Source organism: Mauremys mutica, chromosome 5 (assembly GCF_020497125.1).
Source record: "Mauremys mutica isolate MM-2020 ecotype Southern chromosome 5, ASM2049712v1, whole genome shotgun sequence".
Lineage (NCBI taxonomy): Eukaryota > Metazoa > Chordata > Testudines > Geoemydidae > Mauremys > Mauremys mutica.
Genome location: NC_059076.1, coordinates 76,509,248 through 76,536,117, shown reverse-complemented (window position 1 = coordinate 76,536,117; position 26,870 = coordinate 76,509,248). Strand labels below are relative to the sequence as shown.

The window sequence follows — 26,870 nt, the reverse complement described above, 5'->3', positions numbered from 1 at the left end:
CTTCTTCTGTATAAGGTTATATCATTATACCAGCCATAATGCTGATAGTTGTAGCTGACATTGCTGATGAGAAAAGATCCAAAAAAAATCTGTTTTAAGAAAAGAAAATGTTCAGATTTCTGTCAGAATAATCCTCAGCAAAATATGGGGTGTATGCAAGGTCTTGACTTGGTAAAGAATATATTGTTCAAACTTTTCCTGAAACATTCAAGCATCAATACCACCACCATTTCTTTAGCTGGTAATGATGCCAAGAAATCTTGAGGTACACAAGCTAAATTTTTGCTAGTAACCTGAGGTAGTCTTGTCCAGGAGCTATTAGTATAATTGTTCACCTGACTTGATAGATTAAGGAATACAATCTAGAACGTAATCAAGACTCATATGCATTGATGCGAGTGACACTCCTTTTTATGGCCTTCATCCTCTTCATGTCGACCTCGCCCAACCAAGAACCAAATTAATTTCTGCTTTGAGCACCAATTTTGTGTAAAACAATTTTATATATATATATATATAAAATAATCAGACAGACACACACACACACACACCTATCATAAAAGGCCATAAATAAGACCAGGATCAATACCCAGTTTGCCACCCTCAAAGCCCTTATATGCTTTTTGCCAACATCAACCATTGATAAATAAAGGGCTAATATGCTACTGTTAGTTTTGCTGATTGTGTCAAGCAACATGTTTACTAGCCTTTGTAAAGGTTCACAAAATGCTGAAAATGAACACGTGTCTGACACTTTTGTAGATGGCGGCTCAAATGGGAAATTATGGCGTGCGACTAAATACAATTTGTCCAGGTTTCGTTAACACACCAATTCTTCAGTCTATTGATAAAGAAGAGAATATGGGACAATATTATGAATACAAGGATGAGATCAAAGACATGATGAAGGTCTATGGTATTATGGAGTAAGTGAAGCTACACATAATATTCTTTCGTCTTCTGTAGTTGAAGGGAAAGTAAGTAGTAGTGCCACAGGCAGCTGATCCACAGCAGGCAGCATAACCAATGTCTGTATTTCTGCACAAACCACACGTGAGACACAAGAGAAGCCAACTGAAAGAAAGGGACTCAACCATGTTATTGTTGTTGTCCCTTTTCAACCCAAGCAGCTAATCAAATTTCAGAGCCCTGGGGTTGTTCCAGTTGGAAGTAGAAATTGATTGAGTCTGGTATTTTCTTTGATGAAATCTTATTTATTTACAAAGAATGTACAAAGTTCTGTGTCTCTGAACACAAAAGGAATCAAATAGCAGGAAGCAGCTTCTTTTTCTCACAGCAGCAAGAGCACTCTTCTCAGCCTGCACCACTAACTCAAATCTTTCCCCAGGTCTCTTCCACTGTCAAACGCCATGCTTTCAGCTGCTCCTTCAGGCTGTCTGTCACTCTGAGTCTGCCAGTTTTCTGCCTTCTCAATTGCTATGTGTTCTTCCTTCCCACCTAATCATAGCCAAACCCCTCCAGCCCACTCAGTCCAAACTCCTGGGAGGATTCACTATCCTCTTTTGCCTTAGGTGGAGCAAAGGTTACGGTTAACTCATCCTGACAGTTTGTTAACAGAATGGTATGTTCACACCCAGTCTCAAAGATGATAGTGATTCATGCAGTCACCAGTACCTCAAAGCATAACACCATAGTGGTTTGCCCATGCTTTTTCAGATGTCACTTGCTTTCACTGAGTAGCATTAAACTTTTACATTCACTATTGCAAATTACAGAGGGCAAAGTTCTCCTCTCTAATTTGCACTGCTCTCCAGTTAATGTCAATGGAAGCATGTTTGGAGAAACAAATACAGAATACATAACAGAGGAGATTTGCAGTGTAGTAGAGTGAAGCATTTTCCTATAGCATTTATCACACTCAGGAAACTTTGATAGTAATCTAAGTGGCAACTAAACATCTGAAGTATTTACCAATGACTAGACCTATAAGGGCTCATTTGCAAAGTTGCAGTTGTATATTTTTTGCATATCCAAATTATGATGACCCCATATCCTTCCAGAAATACTCTTGCTACTTCTGCTATAGTTCCAAAAGACTTGGAAGTAGATCTATACAAATTGTAGATGGTTCATTTTGCAAGCGTTTATGCAAACCTTTATTTATACTTAGTTTAGTACATACTTTTTCCACAATCTCCAGTGCATTATGCTGTCAAACTAAGATAACCAAGAAGGTATTCTGTGCCATGTCTGATTTTCAAAATGGAAAAATTGTTTATTTTTCTGTAGCCCATCGCTAATTGCCAAAGGACTGTTAATGATCATTGAAGATGATGCTTTAAATGGAGAGGTTATGAAGATTACAGTATCCAAGGGGATTCATTTTCAAGAATATAGTCCACTTCCTTTTCAATCAGGAAGGCTATAAATATAATTCTGTTATCTTGGCTCTAAATTAATGTAAAAATGTGTTTTAAACAATTTTTAAAACAAATGTTTGTGTCCAAAGAATGACATGATTTGAACTCTTTAATGCAATAATGTACAGTTGTGTAGTAATATGATTTCTTACTTTGATTTTAAGAGCTACTGTTGATATTCTTTATTTGGTAGAATAAGCATATTGCTCAAAAGATATTCAGTGATGCAGTAATAAGGGTCAGATTCTGCCCATTGGTAATTATATGCTTGTGGCAGGCTGTTGCCCTCCTGACCTAGTGTGGCACTGCAGGCACCCCTGGCTTCAGTTGCCCTTCTATCAGGATTCTTGGGACTGTCACACAGCTCAAAAGGGGACAAGACAAAATTCCCCTACTGGGATTCTACTTTATTAAATACAAATAAACTTGAAATAGAAAATCTCCCCTGGGCTTCAGAAGTCACACAGCCCTCCTCCTTGGGGCTTGTTCCCTCTCAGTCCTGGCCTCTCTGGCCTGTAGTCTCTCCCACTGGGTTCAGAGATGCATAGCCCTCCTCCTTGGGGCCTATGTTTCTCTGGGAGCTTCCCCCTCCCCCCCCCCACCTTCTCTTTGTGAGCACCATTGTGCAATTGAGCCCTGATTACCTTTATAGGGTCCAGGTGCTGGTTATTCAATTAACTGCCTAGACAGGCCATTACATATTGATGTAAAAACATTTACCAAAAATATATTCTCACTTTGACTTCCAATTCTTTTAAAACTTAAAAGAATTGATGAATGAACAGTAAATGGCTAAATATTTAGCAGCAAGGGGTGACTACAGGACATCTGATGAGAGTAAGGGTGCCCAGCTGGCTCACGTGGTTACTCCAACATGCCAGAAGAACAGTACTTGCACATCTTCCAGACATTTTGCACCTTCACAGCTTTTGATATTGTACCTTTACTTGGGCAAAATGGCCATTAACTTCACTGCAAGGTTGGACCAATTGAGAGTATGATCAGACCTTTCTTATATATTTATCTGATTTGTGTAATAAATTGTGGATGAAGATAGTACCATTAACTATGATAGGAGCAATTCACTAAGATACTGTCTGACTATAGAACAGATGTTTTTAGGCATACAGGGCAAATTTACTAATAGTGTAAACTAGCACCACTCGATTCTCTTTAATGAGTTGTGCCTGTTTACAAATTGGGCTCACACAATCCTCAAATTTGATTGTACTTTAGTATTAGTTGGTAGCCAGAGATGTCTTGTAGGTCTATTTACAATAGTTTTAGGTTCTTTTATATGACCAAGTAGACAGAATAGCCTGTCTATTTTCCATGTGTAATATGTGTTGCATCTTTTTTCTGTGCTGCCTGTAGAAATATTACCATAGTACTAGCAACTTCCCATCTTCTTTTGATTATACAGTAACACAAGCCATGCCAAACATAAAATCCATAGTTATAGGATAGTGCAAAGTTAAAGTACGAGTATCAGTGTGAAAAAACTATTTTAAAATGAAAAAATGACCTATTGCAAATAATCACCGAAGTCTGTATTATTGTACTTTCTATGGATAATTGGGGGTGGAGAGGAGGAAATCACTCCGTAATTAGGGAGGAAAACATCTTTGTTTTTGGAAGGTTTTCTGAGCACAGCTGCTTCTTAATTGCACTCAAAGACTAAAAACGAAGTTTGAACAATACAAATTCCAATTACTTTTATATACAAATTAGAAAAATGGATTTTAAAGACTAGGAGCAACTACAGGAATCTGTTAAATGAACTTGTCTTTTTGATATAGCATTGTCCTGTATTTGTTTTGCGTGTTTGGAATTTTTTAAAAAATATGTACTTCTCAATAAATAAAAACAAAGTTCTATTGGAGTATTTCTTCTTTATAAATGGAGTTTTGAAAGAAGAGCTAAGAATGAAGAAATGAAGAGCTGAGAAAAGGGAGGAGAAAAAGATCAATCATGTATCCCCACTTCCTCTCCTCTCTTTTCTTTCTTTTCCCTTCTGGCTATGTCAAAACTGGCAGTTCAGCTTTTTTGAAGCCTATTTCAAATCCTTGGGCCCCCACAGTAACATCAGCATCTTCCAGACACCTTTACAAGAGCCCTAAAATAGCCTCTCACCTCTATATATGTAGCATAAAAATCCAAGAACTAATATCCCAATGCAGTGATTTAAATTCCTGGATAAATTTCAGTTGTACCAGAAAGTATTTTAAACCTTGCCTACAAGATATTAGGAGACTTGGTTTTTACTAGCACTTGCCTGTGTAAGGCAAAAGCTGATGTAAAACTTAAAATAATCAACATGCTTCATTAGGTAGCTAGGCAACCCTAATATCCTTTGCTCCTTTCCTTGTCTAGAAATATTTCACTTTAAGTAGTTTATAAACAAAGCAAGTTATATTAATAACCATAATATGTTTAAACTATGTAACTAGTAGCAACCACAGGAATTTAGAGAAGTGGCCAGATCTTCAAAAGAATGCAGCTATTAGCAGCTACCATTGAGAACATATTTAATTCAGAAAATACTCAGAACACTACATAGTTTCATTATATACATTGTTTACATAATCACCTTGATTACTATGCTCACCTCTGGTAACTACATCTCAAAAAAGAAATATTTAAAAAGATTGAGATGGTTTAGTCTGGAGACAGGACCAATAAAGGGGGATATTGAGGACTGTACATTGTGAATGAGGTCCATCAGGCACTCCTATTTACCTTTCATATAAAACAAGACTAAGTTGAAACTGAAAGGCAACAAATTTAAAGCTAATTAAAACTGATGTTTTACACAGTGCATAAGCCTGCGGAACTCACTGCCACAAGATAGTATTGAGGCCATGAGTTTAATAAGATTGAACAAAATATTAGACATTTATATGGATAATAGCCTCAATTACGTGAGACAGAGCTAAAATGTATAACTCCTCATGTTTCAGGATTTAAGACAATCTAATCTTAATTGGCCTGTGGTAAGGAAGAAACTTTCTATAAGCAGTTTATTCTAGAATTGTTTATAATGAGGTTTATTGCACTTTTCTCTGAAGCAGCTGGAATGGGTCACCACCAAAGACAAAATATTGAGTTAGATGACCACTAGACTAGGATATTTCTAACATGCCTATCTTTAACTAATTAGTTTATTAAACAGTTGCTGTTTTCCAACTGGACTAACTCATTTGTTTCAGTTGATCAGTATAATACACCAAACTTTTGATATGTCTGTTATTAGACAATATACATTCAACAGATGTCAAAATCCTAATTTACAACATATGATAACACTATTAGAACATGCTCCTTAAAGAAAAAAGAAGTTAGATTGGTTGAATAAATATCAGTATTTCACTTTCTGCTAGAGATCAAGGGACCAAACCTGAAGCACACAGTGATTTAGGAGGCAAGTTTTCAGAAATGGAGAACTGAGGTCCATTATCAGGTGCATGCATAAATGTGTGTGTGTAGCAGGATGCTGTAGCCCCTGCGCAGTCAGCTCCACTCAAGGGAAGCAGATTGGGGCTGCTGGAAAAGGCCTGAGAATTGGCAACCCCTGCAGGCCTGACAAGCCAAAGGCTATAAAGGCTGGGAGGGAGCCAGCCAGGGAGAAGTCAGTCAGGGAAGGAGCTATAGGCCTCTCAGCTGAAGGCTGACTCTCCCTGTAAAGGAGGTAACCAAACCTGTAAAGTTGTATATAGATGGACACTGGTGGTGCAACAACATTAAGTAAACAAAGACACGGGTGTTGCACAACCCTGAGGCCTCTCCGAGCCCTATTGGCGGGCCCCAGGAAGAGGGGCAGGTCGTGGACCTTGTTACAGTGTGCAACTATTGCAATTGTGAACACATCAAATATGTTTGTATATAAAAAAATAGCCATTTAGATTCTTAAAAAAAAGAGTGTACAAATGTGTATTCACAGTTGTTTATGCAATTGGACTCAGGGCACTCTTAAAAAATCTCTCTCTAAGGTAGGGAAGGACTAAAATTGTATCTTACTTTTATGTACAGGTCTTTCTAAGTGAGGAATCAGCAAAGTTCAACAAGTTTTTCCGGACTATTTTTTTTAACTTAAAGAGACAGCTTTTGGAATGTAAGATACATAGAGTAAATTTTATATTACGCGCACACACCCACAGACACAAGGTACAACTGAGCGTTCCAATAAATGGAAGTGCTATTAAGTAACATAGGGCTACATGTGGGACAGACTTTGGACTCAAATAACTAGGGTTTTCAGAATACAGGAATTAGGGTAATTGGAATTAAACTGTATATACATATACAACTGATGTCTGACAATCAGATATGAAGGCTGACAGGGCAATATCTAATCATTTGGTAAAAATCACATTTACAATAAGAAAGCTATTAAAGCATTATCACAAGTTGGATCTTATTGAAGACACTCAGAAGATAAGAATGAGGTAGCAAATTTGAGCAAACTCAAAGCAAATGTTCATGGGGAAAATAGCTAGCTAGCCTCTATGTCATAACTAAAAAGACATGCCTAAAAACAAATATTACATCTATAGAAGTTCAGTTCCTTGTGAAAATAGTAAAATGTATCTGAGGGTTTTATCTCCCATGAAGATAAAGTCCTAAATATCTTTAGGAAAGATTTCCTGTAAAACTTCCTCACAACATTTGGAAGTCTCCCAAAGAGCAAGAAAACTGTGTTTGATCTACACTGGTACAGTAGGCAGAAAGATGAGTGGAAAAAAGAAAAGAAATGGTGACCTTAGTTTCTATGCAATGACCTTAACAAATTTTAAAAGATCTTAAACATCATCTCCAATTAAAAGTCTTGACATCAGTCCAAATCTTAATGTATTTTGCAAAAGAGCTCATCGTTTTTAAGAAAACTGGTCCATATTAGTAGGAAAATTCAGCCAAAAGAAAAAAGAAACCTTAGAAACAAAAGATACTAATCGCCAAGAACCAAAAATGAAGGGTTAAGAGAGAACTTGAATCATATGTTGAATATTATTTGCAATGACTTTCAGTGTTACGGTCCAATAATCAGACCTAATATATATTTCTTTCTTGGTGAGTTCTCAGAGCTTTTGGATGGGAGCATTTTTAGTGAATAAAACAAAGGTAACTGATACCCTCCATTCTTTCCTCATGGTGCCATTCGGTCTATCTTAGGCTTTCATATGGTGCCTATTACTATGGTATAGAAACATTAAATGTCCAAAACAAAAGGTGTTTTTCTCTTTCGGTATTAAAAAGTAATGTTACTGTATGGGCATAATTTTTCTCAGAACACTGATTCAGATTAAATCTTTTTGGAAAACATATGTTATTATTAGGGCTCTATGTCTGTTACGGAGGTCATGGAAGTCACGGGCTTTCTGTGACCTCTGTGACTTCTACAGGGGCCAGTGTGGCTGACCCCAGGGCAAAACCAAGCAGCTGGCTCCAGAGCCAGCTGCTCAGGTGACCCCGGGACAGCCACACCAGCCATTGCTGGAGCAGCCCTCAGGACAGTCAGAGCAGCTGCTGCTCTGGCGGCCACAGGCAGCTGGTGCTGCTGGCCCCAGATGTCTCCCCTCCCCCAAGATTTAATCACAGGTATTTTTAGTGTAAGTCATGGACAGGTCATGGGCCATGAAGTTTTGTTTATTGCCTGTGACCTGTTCATGATTTTTATTAAAAATACCCATGACTAAATTGTAGCCTTAGTTATTATTTATTTTTGTAATATTACCATGCCACTTAGGAGCCGCTGTCACAGATCAGAGTTCTATCATTCTAGGCACTTTACAGGCAGAACAGAAAGGCAGTCGCTCTTCCAAAGAGCTTACAATAAGTATAATACAAAACCGATGAAGAGAGAAACAGACAGGGGAGTACAGGAAACAATGAGACAATGTTGGTCACCATAATATGCCGTGGTCTCAGCACACCAGCAGCCTGACTGTTGTCAAGTTTTTTGTAGGCATCACAGAAAAGGAGAGTTTTAAGAAGGAATCTGAAGGAGATGAGGTAGCTTTGTGGATGTTTACAGGGAACTCTTCCCAGGTGTGAAAGGCAGTCTGGAAGCACGCACAAAAAAGTGCTTGTTTATAAATGTAACAGGTAGGCAACAATGGAGGTTACATTTATAAACAAGCATTTTTGTGTTTTCTTCCATGCTGCCTTTCACACTTGGGAAGAGTTCAATGTCCTGATTGGAGAGGGCAGGTGACATCTTGATCGTGAATGAGAGGTGGATGGGGAGAGGCCAGGAAGGGCCTTAAAAAAGTGAAGACAAGTAGCTTAGATTTGATGCAGCAGAAAAGGGGGAACCAGTGGAAGGAGTCAGAGAGGTGACATGGTCAAAGCAACAGGTTAGGAAAATGATCTTTGCAGCAGCAGTCTGAATGCATGTGAGTGGGGAAGTCTGTATTTGTCAAGGCTAGAGAAACAGATATTTCAGTAATCAGAACACAAGATGATGAAAGCCTGTTCTATACCTTGATCTGAATATAGTCAACATGAGGGCTCAGCCTGATCTCTTGCAGTGAGTCCCCCACCCCGTGTCCTGCTCCCAATAATGGAATCTTCCAAGTGCTGCTTAGAACCTCGGTCTATCCATCTGTATCTTCCCCATAGAGCATATTGGCCTTTAGGAATCATGAAGGCTAAGATTGTTTTGCGGTTGCTAGCAAGCACTCCATAGCAAGGTACTGTCAGCTAGCTCCAAATCATATAGAAAAAGGAAATAAAGCCACTGCCTCATAATAAGTCGTCATTCAGAAAAGAAGAGTGAATCAGGGCATTTGTCACTTAGGAAATATACACATGCTGTTGGCAAGTGTGGGAATTAGATTGTTGACAGTCATCAAGGCTTGTGCCAGGGAAGAGTTCTTTGATAGTATTTTCTGATGTTATTATTAAAAGCTACTTTATCGTATATAATAAATGGGCTGGGCAAAGCCCTGAACTCAAATTCCAGGAGAGGGAAGGTTAGGTAGATGCATATGGCCAAAAACCAACTTCATATGGACCTATTTTGGAAGTAATCAACCCCTTGGAACATGGAGCAATGTAACCTACATAGCAAATCATGGAAGCAGTCTTAGCTTGGATACAGCCAATAAGGGGAGAGCAACAACCAAGGTCTGGTGTACTCCATGGACCCCAAATTCTGGAGCAAATTTCCTACATTCAATTCAGGTAAACTGTAATAAGGAGGTTTAGATTAATATATTAAATATTAAAATGAACACCACAATCAGTATAGCAGCCCCTATGTTATTTATTTTTATATTAAATATATTTTATGCTGTTCCACATTTTCAATATGCCACAGAATGTCATCTTGAGATTTCAGATTCAACAATGCAGTTGACACTTCTAAGAAGTATTGGCTTAGATACCTTTTTACATCACCTACACTCAGATCACATTTTCAAGTTTTTCTTAGCAATCATGACATCTAGAAACAAATCCGTTTCAAAAGCTGAAGGAGCACAATTCTGTGGCAAGAAGTGAAATCTGTTGCCACAGAATATATAGAACCCTAGTAATAACCTTAACAACAGAAGCCATGTGGACTGCAGAGCTGAGTTTATCACAGGGTTTGTCCTCAATAAAAGAACTTTGCTTAGTAAGTGTTAAGTAAGTGTTAAGACAACACCTCACATGTTCCTTTAAACAATGGAGTGAAATGCTTGTTTTAATAAATCTGTTTGGTATTAGCTTATTTGTACTTTATGCTTTTTTTTTTACCTGCCTGTTTTGTACTTTCTAATCATACCTTTTTATTTATTTATTGTCCCCTTCAGCTGATCAGTTACAAAGCTGATCTGACATTAAGCTGTTCCTTTTTTGTACCAGAGAAGTAACAAAAAAAGCGAAATCATATGATATTATCCTTCACTTCTTTGAACCATCTGGCCTGCTGGATCAGAGCCCAACACTGTCAAGATTTCATGATGAAAAACAAATACACTTAGTTAAGAGGGGAAGTTAAAGTAGGAGTGTCGCCCCATGAAAAGTTTGCAGCAATTCAGAGGTGTCCCTGTGAGTTATGTTCAGCCGTGGAGGAAGGAAGTAATTGTCCTCAGAACAGAGCCCTATCCTGGCAGTAGGGCCTTTAATGCTTCCTCACATATCTATGACCATTCTCTTCAGCGTAAGGCCTGTATTCAGGCCTGCAGAATATAACAAAAAACATAGTTGCTGAGTTTTTCTAGCTTGTTCTGGCTTCGCTGCATTTGATACAGAAGAAGGAAGGACAAGCCTCTGTGTCAGTGCTTTCTGTAATCACAAGGAAGCTGAAAGGAGGAACAATGGTCTCAGCAATCTGTTGACATTTGCTATATTGAATAATCATATAAATAATATAGGTCCAATTCTGGATCTCACGGAAGTTAATGGGAGTTTGGCAGTTGCCTTTATACACAGACAAGATTTAACCCAGTGTTTAAGATCCAAGTTGGCTAAATGGTTAGTAGGACTGAGCCAGGCATAAGGGGAAAGACAGATTAATCAGATATTTCTAGGACAACCTGCAGCTGAGTACTTAATACAATAATTAAGATTTGCCTATAACTGTCCATAATGTATTCTGCTCTTCATCTCCATTAGATTTTGCAGCTTTGTTTATTGTTTTCCTCCTCACTCTCACTATCTTCTTGTTTTATTTTCTTTTATGCCACTTTTCCTGGTGAGGGTTGCACTGGCAGCATGGAGAGTAGGGAGGATCAGACCTCTTTCCTCCGCAACAGGTTCCAGCACTTCCTGGGATCCCCCAGCATTCCCAGGCCAGCCAAGAGATATAATCTCTCCAACATGTCCTGGGTTGGACTCAAAGCCTCCTTCTAGTGGGAAGTGCTTGGTAGACTTCCAGGAAGCCCCCAAGGGAATCCTTATCAGGAGCCCAAACCACCTCAGCTGGCTCCTCTCAATCTGGAAGAATAGCAGCTCTACTACGAGGCTTTCCCAAAGAGCCGAGCCCCTCACCCTATCTCAAAGAGTAAGCCCAGCAACCCTACAGAGAAACTCCATTTCCACTGCTTGTACCTGTGATCTCGTCCTGTCATTACCCAAAGTGCATGACCAAAAGTGAGGATAGGGACGGAGAGTGTAAACCGAGAGCTTCATCCGAGAACTCAGCTCCTGCTCCACCATCACCGATCGGTACAGCACCCGCATCACTGCCTACGCTGCACCAATCTGCCAGTCTCTCACTTTCTTTAGTTTTTAATTGCTTATCATTGATCACTGTGGGAAGGCTTTTGTGAAAAAAAAAGTGAGTCCTGCAATATGCTCTGGCAACCATTAGGCTGGGACAAAATTCTCTCTTTAGTCAATAGTTCCCTAAGAGCTTGATTGAGAGAACCTTACATTTGGTCTTTCAAGCTTCATCATATGTTCCTTAGCTGCATTGTCCAAGAGAAATGCAGCTTATTCAAAGGCATCCTGAATAGAGAAGCGGTCTCAATCATTTTGCTAGAATCCAATAGAGGATGCAGGCCACTAGTCTGATGCATTTCTGGTGGTGTTTCCTGCTAAGTAGTTGGGGTGGCTCATTCTTCACAATTTGGAGTCTCTACATTCAGTCCATCTTTATCCATAGATACAGAAAGTTACAATGATCCAAAATCAGAGATGACAAGTGCATGGATCGCTGTGGCCTAATCTTCATATATGAGAGCGAGAGAAAGGGGTGCAGTTTCTTGGCAAGCTGGAGATAAAAAAAACATGTATTTCTTGCCATTGTTGCTACTTGGGCATCCAGTGATAGTGATAAATCCAATGGGTGCAAGGCTTAATACTACCCTGAGGAACAAATGGAGAGAAGATACTGTGGAGGAAGGAGAGGTGAGTCTCTTGACTATCTCTTCCAAGTGTTTTCTCCTTCCTACCAGCATCATCACTTCATTTTTGCCTGGGTTCACCCAGGTGCTGCTTTTCATCCAGGTGCTGATCCCCACAGGCATTGTGAATCTGTGTGACATCATTGGAACCTCTGCCAAAAAGACAGTCTCTCTCCTCCTGTCATAGTTCACTTTCAAGATGTTTAATTACAGCACAAACAGAAACTGCTTTGATCTAGAAAAGATAAGCTCTTTCAATCAGTATTTAGTAGCACCTGCCTTTTATATGATTTTAAAAAATAAAATGAAATTAAAAAATAAAATATCACGACTGTTGTCATATTGTGCACTGCTACTGCTGTCATGTAATGAAACAATATAAAACTAATATTAAAATAACATCTTATAAAATAAATTTCAAAACTTCAAAATATTTTTCCCAAATTGCCAGTTGTTCTGATTTAAAATAAATATATATAATTTGTTTTTGTTCCAAATAAGAACAAAAATACATTTTTAAAATCACACACTGAAAAGAGTTAACTGTAGACTACTAAGGTATTTTTCACCATTTCTTAATCAATTTCTCATTGTATGAGCCTGATCCTGAAACTGTTACTCAAGCAAGTAGCCTGACTGATTTCAATATGACTATTCATGTTAGCGTACAAACTAAATAATAAAATTGGAATTCTTCCCAATTTTTCCAGCACACAGTTATGGCTTTTTGCTGTAAGGTAAGTTACTGAGGAGTTCTGAGTTCTGACATAACATTTTTTTTAATTATGTGAAACAACCTTGAAGCATTTGTACTTTTAAAAACTACACGTTTAGCCAATGACAATGAGATTCCAAACAGAAGAGGGCATATCATGGCTTAAAAAAAATCCCAGAACTGTCCATTGACATCAGTGGGAGTCCTGCTTAAAAACTGATGGCACAATATGATCAAAGCAAAGTAAAAAGTAGGTCAAAATTGGGACCTTCGACACCAGCACTGAGACAGAGTGTGTTCTTAAAAAGGAATCAAATACACCAAGTCACTATTATTTGGCCTCTTGATTTCTTCTGAAATGTCACGAGTTTAAAAAGAGCAGATAAGAACAAACATATGATAACAGTTTTGGCAAATACTTTGGTAAACAGTAAAATAAGCATTATTTAGGCAGGAGATTTGGGGAGAAGAAAAAAACATCTCTCTTCCATTATACATCTAGTCCATGGCACAATTTTGTGGTTGGAAGCATAATGCATGTCTTTAACAACAAAATAACACTGCCTGCATACGTACAGGGATAACTAATGAAGTTGTTTTTCTGCTGCTAATTTTTCTTTAGCTTGATGTCATATAATAAGCCGTTGAAGAAAGAACTCCCACATATCTTAGAGACAGATAGTTCAGAAACTGCTCAGTCTTCTCTGGCAAAACAAACAGAGATTCTAACTTAATTTCCAAGGATGAATCTCGGAGGGCTGAATTTATTACTGTATGTTTTATGGGTACGCTAAAATGCTTCAGGGTGAAATACAAGATCTATCCATTCAGTGAGGTCTTTGATTTTTAATTCATTGTAACAGGAATTTACTTATTTTGAAGAATTTAACTTTGATGGCTGTTTTAATTGCTGCAAGTCAGTGGGCACCATTATTAATATCCAGATAAATGAATCATATTTTACTTTATTTACATTTAAAACTTTATTTAATGAATTCACAGTAAAACACTTATATTCACAAATTAACTCCCGCTTGGCCATTAAGACCTAACATCCCCATGAAGGGAAGCAATCGCATTCAGGACAGCACTTCAATGCATGCTTAATTTTAGACATGTTTGTAAATCCCGCTGATTTTAATGGGACTTAATCCTGTGTTTAGTGGTTGCCTGAGTCAGGGCCTAATTTAGCATTAACCCACATATCAAAGTAGTGAGACAATGTACACAACTCTGGGGTCTTGATTATGCCCATCCTCACAGCAGTGTGCAAATAGAGAAAAGGGCCAGGAACTTTCCCCATTCCTCAACCCCTGTGCAGAAGCCAAGCACCCTCACATTCAGGGAGGACAAGGACTATACAAGTTTGGACATCTCGAAGAGAATGAGTTAAGACTTTCTCTCCTCTGAAGCAAGGAGAGACACACTACACTTCAACCTGCACTCCTGGAGGCACTGGGTGTTAGTTACTCTTCAATTCCACTTTTCAGCTCAAACTCCTCTTATTTCTGATTAATCATAGCAATGTTAATATATATATATTAGTTCTTATTGTGTCCTGGGCAAGTAAAATCCATCTCTCAACCTCAATAAATTAAATCCAGTGCCTGTAGGATTTACATGTTATGTTGCACATTTTCTCCTGAATGCATAGTTCAGTCATGCTATGAAACTATGGTATAGTTACCACAGTTTCACAGTATGACTATACACTGCATAAGATGATGCAGTTAGGAGAAACTGTTGAGCTTTGTGGACTTCAACTCCATCTAAAACTGCTCACTGCTCAGGAATCTTCATAATAGGTTCAAGATCTCCGATAAACCAGATCCTCAATCAAGTAAAAACTTCCAAAAGAAATTCCAGTGGCAGAGTTAGCCAGCCATAAAGACCTCCATTTGTAGACACCTCACTGCCAAGAAGAGAGAACCTGTTACTCCCAAACAAGGAGCCAAGGTCACTGCAGAAGGTGGTCAGTGAAAGAGAAAAGCTGTCACATTGCAAGAGCCTGTAGCTACAAAATGGTCACCGCTGCAGATCAACGAAAAAGCCTACAACAGAACTGCAAGTAAACTCCCTACCTAGCATTATGACAAAAATCATCTGAACTTTAAATAACGTATAGGTCATTAGTTGAGGAGGTTTGTTATCAATTAAATAGGCAGCTGCTTAAGGTCATCAATGTATATTAAAGCAAAGGTAGCTTTAGAATTCCCTTTCTAGCTAGCCAGGAAAAATTCTCCTTTGAATTTATAAAAGCATTCAATAATGCCATAATGAATCCTTCTCTCAAGGTTGAATTACCTTACAGGCGAGTCTAATCTTACGCGCATTTAACATACACAAATTCAGCTTTGCACGGTTGGCAAACACAAAAAACAACAAAAAAAGAGAAAACTAACAATTTAAACACTGTACCTGTAGTATGGGCGATTCCGCCCGCCATTACACTCAATGTAATTTTGACTATACGCGATTTTCACTTTACGCGCTGACAGTGGAACATAACCGCAGCGTAAGATGAGACTCACCTGTACAGTATTACAGCTTCCATCAAAGCAAAAAGAGTGGTGATTTGAATACTGGGTTGTTACTTAATGGTTACTAATTGTTAGGCTCTTTTTATTTATTTTCGTTTTTTTCTCTTTTCTTGTTTTAATTTCAAATCAGTCAAGATGCTTGAAAAGATATTCTCAGCATCAAATATGTAACATACCATGTTGTTCCTACAATATTGGATACTGATCATTAAAATTGGTCTACATATAACAAGTGTGCAATCCATTGATATATTTGATCAATAACTCTGACAGTGATTTATAATGCAGGAAATGGATACATCAACCTTAAAGCAGAAATTATATAGATAAATAGTTTTTGATTTACAAATCTTGATTTTGGATTTAGGATAGATCAGTGACTGGTTTATAATGCACAATCATTACAATTACATTTCTAAAGCCTACTCAAATTTGATAACTCATAACTAATTTATAAATCTTGATACATTTTTCACTCTCGTAATTCTCTAAAGCCATTGTTAGAAATGAGCTACATAAAAAGTTCTGATTTGCCTGCTGCAATCAGATTCAGTAGCTTTGTTTATATGACAGCTGCCAAGACTTCTGAATCATTAAGTCAGACTGTGACATGCCCGCTTGTATAACTTGTATTTATTGGCAGGGTATGAAGGTTTTGTAAACCTGTTGTTGGATGTATAAATCTAGTCTCATGTCCAAAACTGAAACAAAATGATAAACATGTACAAAAGTAGTTTTAAAACCATGGAGCCAGATTCACTCAATCTGATGCATGTAAGTGTAATTTACACCTTCCTGCCCCCTAATTCTCAGCGGCAGAAAGAAGATTCACCATAGGGGTAGCAGACAGTGACCAAACACCTCAGAGTTTCTGCCTAGATGGAGCAGCTTTAAAATCCACCAGGACTCCACACGTTCCCTGCTAGTAGGGAATGAGGTGAATCAGTGCCTCTCAGGCTGCAAGGGGCATTTCAGATATGTCTACACAACGTTTTGGAGCAAGCCTCCCTGCCTGGGTTGACAGACTCAAGCTAGTGGGGCTCACATTAGCGCTCTATAAACAGCTGTGCAGACAGTGCTTTGAAGTTGCAGCTCATGCTGGAGCTCAGGCTCTGAAACATGCCCGGCCCTCTCCCTTGCCACCACCACTTATTTTGGAGGATGGCTCACTACAAGCCTCATTCCCACAAGGAAGAAAGCTGTGGCTGCTTACCTCAACTGGTGGTCTTTCCATCACTTGAGGATCCCCAAAGCCCATTCAGTGCCTTAGCCCATAATTTCATGGTCGAGCCTTTAGTTATGAAGTGAATAGAACAGATCCTAGGACAGAAGAGAAAGAAATAACTTCTCTAGGTATCATTCACCATTGCTTCCAACTATTGCTTAAAAAGCCCCCATCCCACCCACCCCCAAAAATCCACTGAACACTCTCTCCACACCAATTAGTTATGTGTTATCAAAATATGGTAGAGTTGAGGTATCCTAATATAGTCTAAATCCAAAATCAAGATTTGCAAATTAAAAAACATCTATCTATATTACAATTATAGGATCAGGTTCTTAATTAGCAAAGTCTAGTGGAACCTCCAATTTCCTTTAATCCATATTTCTCTTAAGACAGGGGTCCTGTTTCCTGTGTTACTATCATTGGCAAAATGCTTTTTCCAAAGACCTAACAAAACAAACGTAAAAGACATAGTATTTCCATTTCAGAAAGGAAAAAAAAACAAAGAAATAATGAAAAAAATTCAAACTGAAGATTTAGCAAAACATGTCACTTTATTAATGTAGACCCGATTTTTGTAGACCCAGTCTATTTGAGGCTAAGAACATTTGATGCACTTTGTGCTTTTTCTTAGCAGGTAGGATACGAGGTGCCAAATAAAATGTTCTGTTGTACATGCACTTTCCGTCTTGCAAGTAGTAGATTCATGTCCCTTGCAGAAAGTATTTTCAGCATTACCTCTGATCTGGACTAGTCTCCACAACCCATGAACTATTAAGCACTGCAACTGACTTTGGTGCCGTTTCAAGATGATGCGAATGGCATATTCTGCCATCATGAAGAGCTTGTATTTTGCTGTCACTGAACCTTGGAGGGAGCTATTTTTTTTAAATTACTTCTCCCACTAATTCAGACATTTATGTTAATACATCATTAGCAATCATGTTTCAATATGGAACATATTTAGGAACAAAGGAAATCATTGGGAAAGAACTAGGTTCACTTATTTTTGCTATTCAAAAATCCAGAAATACATAGATATACTGACCTTTTTCTACCTTTCATTTGTCTTGAGAGAGAAGCATTTCAAGTATTCAATAAATAAGGCTCTCAGTTTTTTCCACCACTGTTAAATACTGTTGTGTTTAAGCCTCTCTTTTAAAACCTCTGCGGTGTTCTTTGTTTGAACACTCAAATGATGATTAGTTACATCTGCTTTCACATGACTAAAGTGAAGACAAACAATAGCTAAATAAAGACACGCAAAAATATTAAATATTAACTTATGGAAAACTACAAGGGCCTATTTTTCCACAAGGCTCTTAATTTGGCATACAGTTTTCTGCCCCCATGCTGTACATAGCTATAATTTAGAAATCTAATATATGCACACACATCTAAACTCTATTGTTTGTGTCCTCCTCTGTTTGGGACAGCTTTGCAAATTCACAGATGCAAAATTAGAAGCCATTTTTGAAAACTGTACACCTTAATCTACAAAGTATATTCACAAATTATGTTACTGAGTATTTGGGAGCTTCAGTCTGTACCTAACATTTCCATACTTGTGGGGTTTAATAGCAGTTAAATGTGCTAGAACATTAACGTTATTTTGAAGTGCAATTCCACTTTGAAAACTGATAGTAAAAATAGTAATAGCCTGTGTTATATGGAAGGTCAGACTAGATGATCTAATGGTCCCTTTTGGTCTTAAACTCTGTAAAATAAGTTCTAACTGCTAGTACTACAAATGCAGGTAGCATCTGAAAGCCAAGCTTCATCCTGAGTTTAACCTCGCCGGTAACAAAGACTATCTAGCTCTTATATAGCACCTTTCATGAATAGATCTCAAACCGTTGGCAAAGATGGTCAGCATCATTATCGTCATTTTACAGATGAGGAAACTTAGGCACAGAGAGGTCAAGTGTCACCCGCAGGCCAGTGGCAGGGCTGGGAATAGAACCCTGGTGCACTAATCCCAGTTTAGTGCACTAGACACTGGGGTCCACTTACCTGCCCTGCATAAGGATTCTGCAATCTAGTGATGATGTGCAAACCAGAGTCCAGCTCACTTTCTTATCATTCCAAAGCTCTTCCACTGCTTCTCCTACCACTGCTGCTCCACAGCCTCCTGAAAACACACAGGCCACCTGACTCAGCTCTGCTTCTTCTTTCTCTCCTGAAAAAGAATAGGTTGTTCAGCAATCATTCACCCTGTTCCTTCTCTTTCCATTCCTTGCCAGATCCCATTCTCCTTCCCCTACACCCCCAAACTCTCCCACCAGGACCTCCTGTGCCTAGTCATCTTATCTCAGTCTTCCTATCCCACCAGATGATAAGCCCTCACCCTCCTTCTCCTCCAGCAGATTGCACTGCAGGATCAGAACCCTGTGAATGTAAACAGCATCCAGTGGTCTCCCCCAGTACAGAAAAACATGGGGACTGAAACACGTGATGCACCAGCTAAACATTTACATAAATAATAGTTGTTCTGGAAAAAAAGCAGAGAATTTTTTCAGCCTATTTACTGAGAACTCGTATCTCAGAATTTCTCACAAGTTTTACTAAGTTTCACTGGTGGTCACTACTCTGCTGTAAAAACACCCTGCAGGAAAAAAGATATCCTTTCATGACAACAGTGATAGACCCTGCAGTGACTACTTCGTAGTCCTCTGCTAACTCTTCCACAAGCTAGTCACACCACTAGAAAGATAGTCACTGTATTTAAAGTATGTTGTCTATTTCCACTGCCACCAAATTTTAACTACTAATATCCTTCATGGGACATGAAGATCACATATTACACTGTAGTGTTGGTATTTTCTTTCCCAGAGTGTCTACTACATCCTTCATGGAACTGTGAGAATTCTATAAGTTTTTCTGCTTTTCCCTCATCATCCTTGGTGTCCCAGACTGAGAGATGACAAGACATACTCTAAAACAATTCCTAAGAGCCCAGTCTTAAAGCCACTCTTCATCCAGCCCTCTGTCTATCTAAGGTACTTATATGAACCCCATTACCATATCTGAGCACCTCACAATCTTTAATGTGTTTCTCCTCACAAGAACCCTTTGAAGTTAGGAAGCACTATCATCCCTCATTTTACAAGCTAGGAATGTCAGCACAGAGACACTAACAAGGAAATTGTGGCTCCACTGAAGTCAATAGGAGTTTTGCCATTAATTTCAATGGGATCAAGATTTCATCTTAAGTGACTTGCCCAAGATCATACAGGAAATCTGTGACTGAACAGGGAATTGAACCAGGTCCCAGGCTAGTTCCCTCTCCACTTGACATTCCTTCTTTTCCCCACAAATGTCCCTGGTTATTCTGTGTATGCAATAGCTGCAGCAGCAGCCCCTTGATCAGATGGCATCACAATGCAACAAGCAGTACTCCTGTGAAAGCTCTCCAAAACTTGAATATCAGCATCCTGTAGATATCATGGTGAGAGATGGGAACACAGAGTTATTAAATAAATGCTTTTTTTTCCTATTGAGTACTGAAGTTTTATATTTCTAAAAACTCTAGCTATCAGTTTACTTTCTAGAGAGCATTTTGGCAACATGTAACAAAGACAAACACTGCATGCTCACCCAATCTGACTTTACATTTGTTCTTTCTTGCAGTTGTTCCTGTTCATCTAAAATGATAGTGATTTTAGAACAAAAGTACATTTTGTCCTTTGTGTTTGGAATCAACTGGAAATATCTAGCGGTCGATTGATGAACAGTAAGTGATGAAACAAAAAATAATGTACAACTTAATTCTTCATAGTGGTTAGGAGAAATGTGTAAGGCATCAGGAACTGCACAAAAAATGAAAATGAAAACTGGCGGTTATGCAATAAGCTCAGCTAAAAAAATAAGATCATATGATACCTGCTCAAGTCAGCAACAACAAGCTGTAAAATGCAGGTTTGCACATGAAAAATTAATGAGTTTATGTCAATGGTAAAATACAGCAGGAAGCTGGGCACTGCATAGCACCAAGAAATCACTTTTAAATGCAGACAATGTAGATATAAACAGGCTAATGGCCACATATAAAATAATGTGCCACTACTGGAACCACAATTCAAAAGCATGTATGAGGAAAGTTGCCTGAGACAGCATCATTGGGTAAACCACAAATAAAAGTGAAATTTTTCCTAGTATTCATGGATGATGGAATTTGCAGAGAAAGGCAGAGAAATTATACCAGAGGGTTTTGTGGGAATGTTGAAAGTAAATTTCTGGTGATTAAAATGGGCTTTTGTGTTGGCTTAGTTTAGAGGTTTGGCCGAGTTAAATTGTTTCATATGTATGATTTTTGTAATGAGTCTGGACAGACAACCAATAAATTGTTAGGGTGCCTAAAGCTTTCATGTGGGCTTTTTGTTGCTGCTGAAATATAAAGGGAATAGAAAGGAATTAAAAATGAATAATTCAAGTGACTAAACAGAGTGTTGAGTGTACAGAAAGATATTAACCTTCAACTCCTGGAGTGATGAGTATGAAAAATGTACTATTATTATTATTCAGAAAACAAGATGGATTTCCTATGGCAGAAAGCATGCTGTCTCAGAGCTGATAATGTCATGGAAATGACATTTTATTCTATAGGTTTGTGTTGAAAAAAAGTGATTAACAATGAAAAATTATTCATTTTTATGAATTCAATCAAAAGCCTTTCATCATCTCATTGCAATTTGTTGATCCTAAAGCTGTGGATAATCTCAATTCCTATTAATATGGCTTGGTAAATGTCATTCTGCTCCATTTAAGTATCTCCTACATGTAGTATATACAATACCTGCAACCAAGATGAGAAAATACTGGATACTAGACTCTTTCACCCTGTTCCCCCATTGAAACATTCTGGAACATAAATCATTCGAGTTTGATGATCCCCCAATCACCACAAGTTTTCAAAGATAATGACCATCACATCAGTCAACTCCTCAGCACCCTCGGATGGATTAGATCCTTAACCTGTTCCTTCACCACTGAGGGCTGCTCACTTCCTCCCAATACTGTGTTGCCCAGTGCAACAGTCTGGGAGCTGACCTTGTCTTTGAAAACCAAGGCAAAAAAAATTTTTTTTTAAATGAGTACTTCAGCTTTTGCCACATCATCTGTCACTGGGTTGTCTCCCTCATTCAGTAAGGGCCCACACTTTCCATGACCACCTTCTTGTTGCTAACGTACCCGTAGAAACCCTTCTTGTTACCTTTCACACCCTTTGCTAGCTGCAACTCCAATTTTGCTTTGGCATTCCTGATTATTCCCGTGCATGCTCAAACAATATTTGTATATTTCTCCCTAGTCATCTGTCCAAGTTTCCACTTCTTGTAAGCTTCCTTTTTGTGTTTAAGCTCACCAAAGATTTCTCCATTAAGCCAAGCTGGTCGCCTGCCCTATTTGCTATTCTTTCTGCACATCGGGATGGTTTGTTCCTGAGCCCTCAATAAGGCTTCTTTAAAATACAGCCAGCTCTCCTGGACTCCTTTCCCCCTCATATTAGCCTCCCAGGGAATCCTGCCTATCAGTTCATTGAGAGAGTCAAAGCCTGCTTTTCTGAAGTCCAGGGTCCACATTCTGCTGCTCTCCTTTCTTCCTTTTCTCAGGATCCTGAATTACACCATCTCGTGATCACTGCTTCCCCTAACAATTCTTCCCTCTTTGTGAGCACCAGGTCAAGAGGAGCACAGCCTCTAGTTGGTTTCGCCAGCACTTGTACCAGAAAGTTGTCCCCGACACTCTCCAAAAACTTCCTGGATTGTCTGTGCACGGCTGTATTGCTCTCCCAGCAGACGTCAGGGTGATTGAAGTCCCCCATGAGAACCAGGGCCTGTGATCTGAAAACTTCTGTTAGTTGTATGAAGAAAGCCTCGTCTACGTCATCCTTCTAGTCTGGTGGTCTATAGCAGATGCCCACCATGACATCACACTTGTTGCTCTCGCCTCTAAACTTAACCCAAAGACTCTTAATAGGTTTTTCTCCAGTTTCATACTAGAGCTCTGAGCAATCATACCATTCCCTTACATACTGTGCAACTCCTCCACCTTTTCTCCCCCCGCCTCTCCTTCCTAAACAGTTTAGACCCATTCATGACAGTGCTCCAGTCACGTGACTTACCTCACCAAGTCTCTATTATTCCAATCACATCATAGTTTGACTGTGCCAGGACTTCCAATTCTTCCTGCTTGTTTCCCAGGCTTTTTGCATTCATGTACAGGCACCTAAGATTACTATTATTTCTTCCTATCTGGCCCTTTGTGATTCCCTGAAGACACATCAGATTTCTGTGACTAAGGGGCCTGGCTAGTGGTCTTTGCTCTATTATCCAAACCTCTGCATTATCCAAATCCCTTCCTTGTCCCCCAGCATGAGATACATGCCCTCTGCAAATGGATGGGTCATTACAAAAACTAATTTCCCCCATACTGTTACTCACACCTTCTCGTCAACTGTTTGAAATGGGCCACTCATTACCACTACAACAGTGATTTTTCCTCCCTTGCTATTCTACTGTTAATTGAATTGTCTCATTAGACTGACCCCTCCACTTGGTAAGGCAACTCCCATCTTTTCATGTACTATGTATATATACACACCTGCTACTGTATTTTCCACTCCATGCATCTGATGAAGTGGGTTCTAGCCCATGAAAGCTTACGCCCAAATAAATTTGTTAGTCTCTAAGGTGCCGCAAGGACTCCTTGTTGTTTTAGCTGAGGAATGTTTATCCAGGAAGCCCCAAATGGGCAAGATCTACTCCATTAATTCTACAAGTTGTCAACCTCCCACAGAAGGAGGCTTTTGCCATTCTATGAAACAGGCACCTGATCACAACAGATACAGTGCATGAATGGGGTAAGCTTTAATATAATGCAATACTACAAAATTATCCAGCAACGCAAGAGAAATATGGTACGGCAACACAGGTCTCTCTGACCATCTGGTACAATCACATCAATACTAACTAAACAGCTGACATATGCCCTCTTTCAAAGGTTACGGAGAAATGTCTCATCTTGGGGACACCTATTGCTTTCGTGCTAAATTAGCTTTTTTTGTGAAAAATGTATCAATGTTAAATGGACTGGCTGTGTCTCCCACAATATTATCACCTCTTCTAGCTATGAAAAACCAATACTTTATACATGAACAACAGAGCCTCAAACCTGAAAGGAAAAACAAGTCAATATCCTCAAAGAACTGCACAGGCATATTGTGCAAGGAACAAACAAAATACTTGTATCTGAAAAGCAGTTGATTTCAGCTCACAATGAGAAATCCTGACTGCACTGTAAGTAAATAGAAAAACTCTCCCTGGCTTCAGTGAGGACAAGACTACAACCACCATATCGAAAACATTCATTGTAAGCAGGTATAGCAGAAAGATCAATCAAACTCCAATTTATTGGTGCAGGAAAGTGGGATAGATGACTCATAAGACAGCTCTGAGACAGAGATTTTCCAGCAGGATTATACTAACTAACAGAGAGAACGGTCTTCAGCAGCTAGTGAACCAATGGTAAGAGTGAATTTTCTTGAGACAGACGCCACGGTTACGTGCACTCCTTTTAAGTTTATTTATTTCTCTTGTACTATATATATGAATGTTTGTCCTTTCGAATAACAAAAAGTTATTTCAAATGTGCTCCCTGGTTGAGAAGTGTAGTTCAATTAAAGCCTGGCTGCTTATCCATCCCTGGGTGGGTAAAAAGGTAAGATCACAAAGGATCTTAAGACTACAGCACAGCACTCTTGCACTGATAAGTAGGGGCTGAACGACATGGACAGCATAAAAGCTGAATACTTAGGAAGAACAGGTCCAGCCAGATTCTGAATCTGAACATGCTGGCTGTTGCTTTGTAATAGAAACCTACTGCATTTTGTTAGCTTTAAGCCAAATGGAATTTTTGTATTAATCATTACTGTCCAAGATGTAGATTTTCCTTTAAGCATTAAAGATTAAAATAATCTAGAAACTGTAGGACTTTTAAATATTTTGTACATACAACAAGGCTTTTTGCTTAGTGCTTTTTTAGCTTAATAAAACATGCAGCCTGGACTAAAGCCTAGGTGGGATCTGACAATCAGTAGTGTTAATATTTAGACATGTAAAAGCAGCTTGGAACAGGACAGAGCTCAGAAGAAAGCTGACAGAATAAAATACTTTAAAATTAACCAGCCCATGGGCCAGATCTTCAGTTGGTATACATGTAAGAAGCCAGTTTACACGAGCGGAGGCTCTGGCTCCTCTCTGTGTAATGTGTCAGCTGCTTTCTTGCATTTCTGTGGCAGAATTGGAAATAAAATGAGAGAAAGTTAGCCAAATGGTGCTGTGTTCATGAAAAACAACATGGAAAGCAGAAAAATAGGAACAGAAACCCCCCCGAAAACAATGGGATGAGCGAAAGTCTTTCTACCTCTAAAGTGCTTTCTGCTCTGGCAGAGTAAAATGCACGCTCAGATGTTAAGATAGATTCAATAGAAACAGGGGCAGAATCAGCTGTTGTAGTGGCAACAGGTGTTTTTTTAAGTAGAGTTTGTAGCTATAATATTAGCAGTCAGGAAGATGATGTCATGACAGCCCTAGTAGGTGGCATCTCAGTACATACCTACTAAAAATCCACTTATGGCATTGCTTGGACATTAATCTCCTAACCACACCTTTGCCTCTCCTCTCCCTCATTCTACAGCATGTGTTGTTACACTGCAAACAGAACTAAAGAGGTACATCAATGTAATGTTTATTAGATGTTTCTCTTTATTTGAGAAGGTGAGTCATCTTTTGGCTCCTAAGACTCTGGGTCAGTCTTAGCCACTCCTGCACTGACTCATGCTTCACTATTTATTAATTATTATTTATTATTATTATTATTAAGGGGACTATAGTGAAATAACCAACACATATAACCAATGCTGTAGTACTGCCAGACTTGATTTATCCTAATCAATTTCTATGCCAATGAATAGTTCATACTTCATACCAGTGTCTCATTTGTGCTTTTGAATTTATATCTCATTGAGGTACTGGAAGTAGAAAATGAGAAAAATCTGAAATACTGCTATTGAAAACTGAAATTAAAAATTGATAGTGCTGTTGAGAGCTGTCAAACGTGCTTTAAAACTAATTAAATCTGTCAGATATCTAGACATCTGTACAACCAAGCAAAATATACCAGCTTTATATATACCATCATACTTGAAGCTAATATATGGCAAGCAAATTAATCAGAGATGGATAGAGGCGAGAGTTGTTTTGCAAAATCTTCTTGGTTGGGTTTTTAGGGCTAGTTTGGATCCAGCAGAGCAGAATTTCCATTTTGCAGGTAAACTTGCCATTTTATAATTTGGAATGAAAAATATTCTCAGAATTTCCATTTCAGGGCATTCAAAAATTTCCATTTCACTCCAGAGTATTAGGGGGCTGCCAGAAATAAAGATGCAATTATCCCTGAGCATGATGGCTTTAAGCTACAACAGAAAGCTAAAAACAACAAATTACCAACCCAGTGGGTTCCTTTCAATGAGACCTCTGATCTAGGAGTGACCTAGGAAGTGCATTATATTGTGGTAGGAATGCAACATGGCAGCAATTTTGTTGCTTGTTCCTCAAACTGAGACTAAGTTTGTGACAAACTCTTACAAAAAAGTCAAAGACAAGATCCAGACTTGGCTTTCAAAGCTTTATGCTAGTTTTGTCAAACCTTTCTAGTGTCACATTGCATAAGATACTCATAAATGCAGTTTCCAGTCAGCACATTTTCTTATACAATAATGGTGAAACTTGAAGTTTTTCTTGGTATAGAATCATAGAATATCAGGGTTGGAAAGGACCTCAGGAGGTCATCTAGTCCAACCCCCTGCTCAAAGCAGGACCAATTCCCAGACAGATTTTTGCCCCAGATCCCTAAATGGCCCCCTCAAGGATTGAACTCTCAATGCTGGGTTTAGCAGGCCAATGCTCAAACCACTGAGCTATCCCTCCCCCCAATGGCATTGTCCATTGTTTCTTTCAAACAATATTGAATGCCCTCAGGGGTGGTTCTAGACATTTCGCCGCCCCAAGCATGGCAGCATGCCACGGGGGGGCGCTCTGCCGGTCGCCGGGAGGGTGGCAGGCGGCTCCGGTGGACCTCCTGCAGGACCTCCACCAGAGCCGCGGGACCAGCGGACCCTCC

At 38.9% G+C, this 26,870-nt stretch overlaps 1 protein-coding gene across 1 annotated transcript in view; it reads left to right on the top strand.

The window, feature by feature from the left end:
- Window positions 1-4,263, top strand: part of HPGD (15-hydroxyprostaglandin dehydrogenase) — a 36,801-nt gene extending 32,538 nt beyond the window's left edge. The window contains exons 6-7 of the mRNA XM_045018497.1: window positions 763-926; window positions 2,251-4,263. Of these exons, the coding sequence (XP_044874432.1) occupies window positions 763-926; window positions 2,251-2,389 (303 nt within the window). The 3' untranslated portion in view covers window positions 2,390-4,263. The remainder of the gene's footprint in view (window positions 1-762; window positions 927-2,250) is intronic.
- The last annotated feature ends 22,607 nt before the right edge of the window (window positions 4,264-26,870 follow it).